At 55.3% G+C, this 2621-nt stretch overlaps 1 protein-coding gene across 2 annotated transcripts in view; it reads left to right on the forward strand.

Annotated features, from left to right (window-relative positions):
- The first annotated feature begins 39 nt into the window (after positions 1 to 39).
- Positions 40 to 2621, forward strand: part of APH1A (aph-1A gamma-secretase subunit) — a 7359-nt gene continuing 4777 nt past the window's right edge. The window contains exons 1-3 of one of the 2 annotated variants that reach the window (XM_032790140.2): positions 40 to 246; positions 1995 to 2165; positions 2498 to 2571. In XM_032790140.2, coding sequence (XP_032646031.1) covers positions 134 to 246; positions 1995 to 2165; positions 2498 to 2571 — 358 coding nt within the window. In that variant the 5' untranslated portion in view covers positions 40 to 133. The remainder of the gene's footprint in view (positions 247 to 1994; positions 2166 to 2497; positions 2572 to 2621) is intronic. The other variant, XM_032790139.2, reaches the window with a different exon arrangement.

Below are 2621 nucleotides of genomic sequence, written 5' to 3' on the forward strand. Positions count from 1 at the left end.
CGTCCCGCCCCCTCCAGCCCCAAAGCCTGACCCCCGCCTCACTCTGAGCCTGCCCCACCAGCCCCAGATCTTGACCCCCACACACACACCCAGTCCTGGGCCCCAGAACCTGACGCCCCATCCCCCTGCAGCCATGGGGGCCACCGTGTTCTTCGGCTGTACGTTCGTGGCCTTCGGCCCGGCCTTCTCCCTCTTCCTGCTCACTGTGGCCGGGGACCCGCTCCGGGTCATCATCCTGGTGGCGGGGTGAGTCGGGGGCTAGGGACAGCCTGCCCCCGGGGGAGAGCTGCCTGGGGGGCGGGGGGGGGGGGTTGGGTAATGGGGATTTCTCGTGTGGTGTCTGGAGAGGCTGGGTATGGGGGGTGGAGCTGAGGGGGCTCCCCCATGGAAGTCATGCTAGGGCTGAGTGAATCAAGGGGGGATCCTTGGTGAGGAGGTGCAGGGAACACCCCCACCCCTCCCCCGTGCATGCATGATCCTCCTGGTGGTAGGGTAGGTCCATACTGGGCATCCCTTCTGGGGCAGGGGCTGGACTTGTCTGGGATCCTAGTCAGGGTATGTGTTGAGGTGGAGGTGCTAGAGACCCCTGTGGGGGAGCTGGGTCCCCAGGAGCTGGAGGGGGAACCCTTGCATAATCATACTTGCAGCTAGGGGTGGGGGCTCATGGGGATAGGGGGTTGCTAGGGACCCCACCAGGTTGATTGTCACATGGGGGAGGTCTGGGATGAGATGAAGGTTGCCCCTGTCTCTGGATGACAGACCTTGGCTAGGCTGAGTCTCCCCCATTCCAGGCAGAATGAGACTTTAACTTTCTAGCACTGTTTGGAAAGTGGGAAACTAACCCTGCGTTTCCTGGCTTCTCACCTTTTGTTTTCTGCCTTTCGGATGGAACTCTGAACATTCTTGGGAGGACTAAGTTGCCCCCCACGTCTCCTGGTTTCCCAGCAATTGAGTTCCCGGACTTCAACTCTCGTGTTCCAGAAGGGACACAATGGCCACATGGCTGCAGCCATGTAATCTGTGTACCAACCGTACAGGCTGGGTGAGACATCTCCAGCTGGTGCCAAACACCAGCTCCTGATTTACAGAGCAAGCGTGGTCTGGATTTAAACCACCTTTGCTATTCTGAAGTCCACGTAGTGCTCAGTGTTTGCACTGTCCTGTTGTGCAGGATCTCTTTGGAGTGGGGGTTCAGATTGCTTGGCTGCTTTGGCTGCTTTAGCTGCTGTGCGGTGTTGTATATTGTGCTCTTAAAGAGCCGGTTACGTATGTCTCTTGGCTGCAGGCTGACCCTGTAATACAATATCCCTCAGTGAATCTCTGGCAGCCGAGATTGAACATTGGACCTCTGGGTAGAAAATCATGAGGCTCTACTGCCTGAACTAAAAGACCCACATTGGAGCAGGCTCATAAATGGCCCTGCCACCACTAGGGGGTGATAGAGTACCCCACCAAGTGTGCGGGGGTTACAGGCTTCTTGTGACAAATGGACATTTATTATTTGCAAAAAACTATATTGAAACCTTTCTTAAGACTGTCCAGTATTTGCTCCTCTGTGTTGACTATTGCAGGAGCTGCCAGTCAATCAGTAACAAGACCTGGTGATGCTTATGAGTCAGCAGCAGCATGAGGTGTTTGCTGCTTATGGAAGGGAGTTGGAGCAGCCCAGATCAATGGTTGTAATGGTCTGTTTCTCACCGCAGGGATGGGCCTGGGAAGGAGACCCATGTTCTTGAATCTTCCTCGTTTTACAGAGAGGAAGTGCTTTGCCCCGAGTTGCTGAGTGAGTCAGTGTCAGCTCTAGGAGTAGAGCCTAGGCCAAACACTTCCTCCTTGCCCCCTGCCTGGGAGAAGCATGGCTCACACAAGCAGGATCAAGTGTGGTATGAGAAGATAAAAGTTCCCTTACTAAGCGCATGACCCACAGGTAAACTGCTGCGGTGACAACACACATCTTAGCTTGTTTCCCATTTCTCTCTCTTTCTCTCTGACAGGGCATTTTTCTGGCTAGTTTCCCTGCTGCTGGCCTCTTTGATCTGGTTCATTTCAGTGCAGCTCAGCAATCGGGAGGACTCCAGGCTGCAGTATGGCCTCCTGGTCTTTGGGGCCGCGGTGTCGGTGCTGCTGCAGGAGGCGTTTCGATTTGCCTACTTCAAGCTACTCAAGTAAGAGCACTCTTCTAGGAGCAGCCTGTTTCCCCCTGTGTGAAATGAGGCCCTTGAGGCTTCCCTTCTGGGGAAGGTGCTGTGAGATCTGCTGATGAAAAGCACTAGATCAGAGCTAGGCGTTATTATTAGAAACCGCGGGTGGCACCTGATCGTCGATCCTGCTCCCAAGTGTGTGGCCCCTGTGTCTTGTAGATATGATCAACTAGCTGCTCTTTTTCTCTGCCGCTTATTTGATCAGTACTACCTCCCCCTGTATGCCGCCAGCCTCCCTTCCGGTGCATGTCCTGCTTCAAACCCATCGGCCATTCTCTTCTTTCTCTGACCCCCAGGAAAGCCGACGAAGGCTTGGCGACGCTCAGCGAGGATGGGCAGTCTCCCATCTCCCTCAAGCAGATGGCCTATGGTGAGTAAGATGCTGGGCAAGACCCTGTGCTTCCCCTCCCACCCACCCCC

Source organism: Chelonoidis abingdonii, chromosome 11, assembly GCF_003597395.2.
Source record: "Chelonoidis abingdonii isolate Lonesome George chromosome 11, CheloAbing_2.0, whole genome shotgun sequence".
In the NCBI taxonomy this organism is placed as follows: domain Eukaryota; kingdom Metazoa; phylum Chordata; order Testudines; family Testudinidae; genus Chelonoidis; species Chelonoidis abingdonii.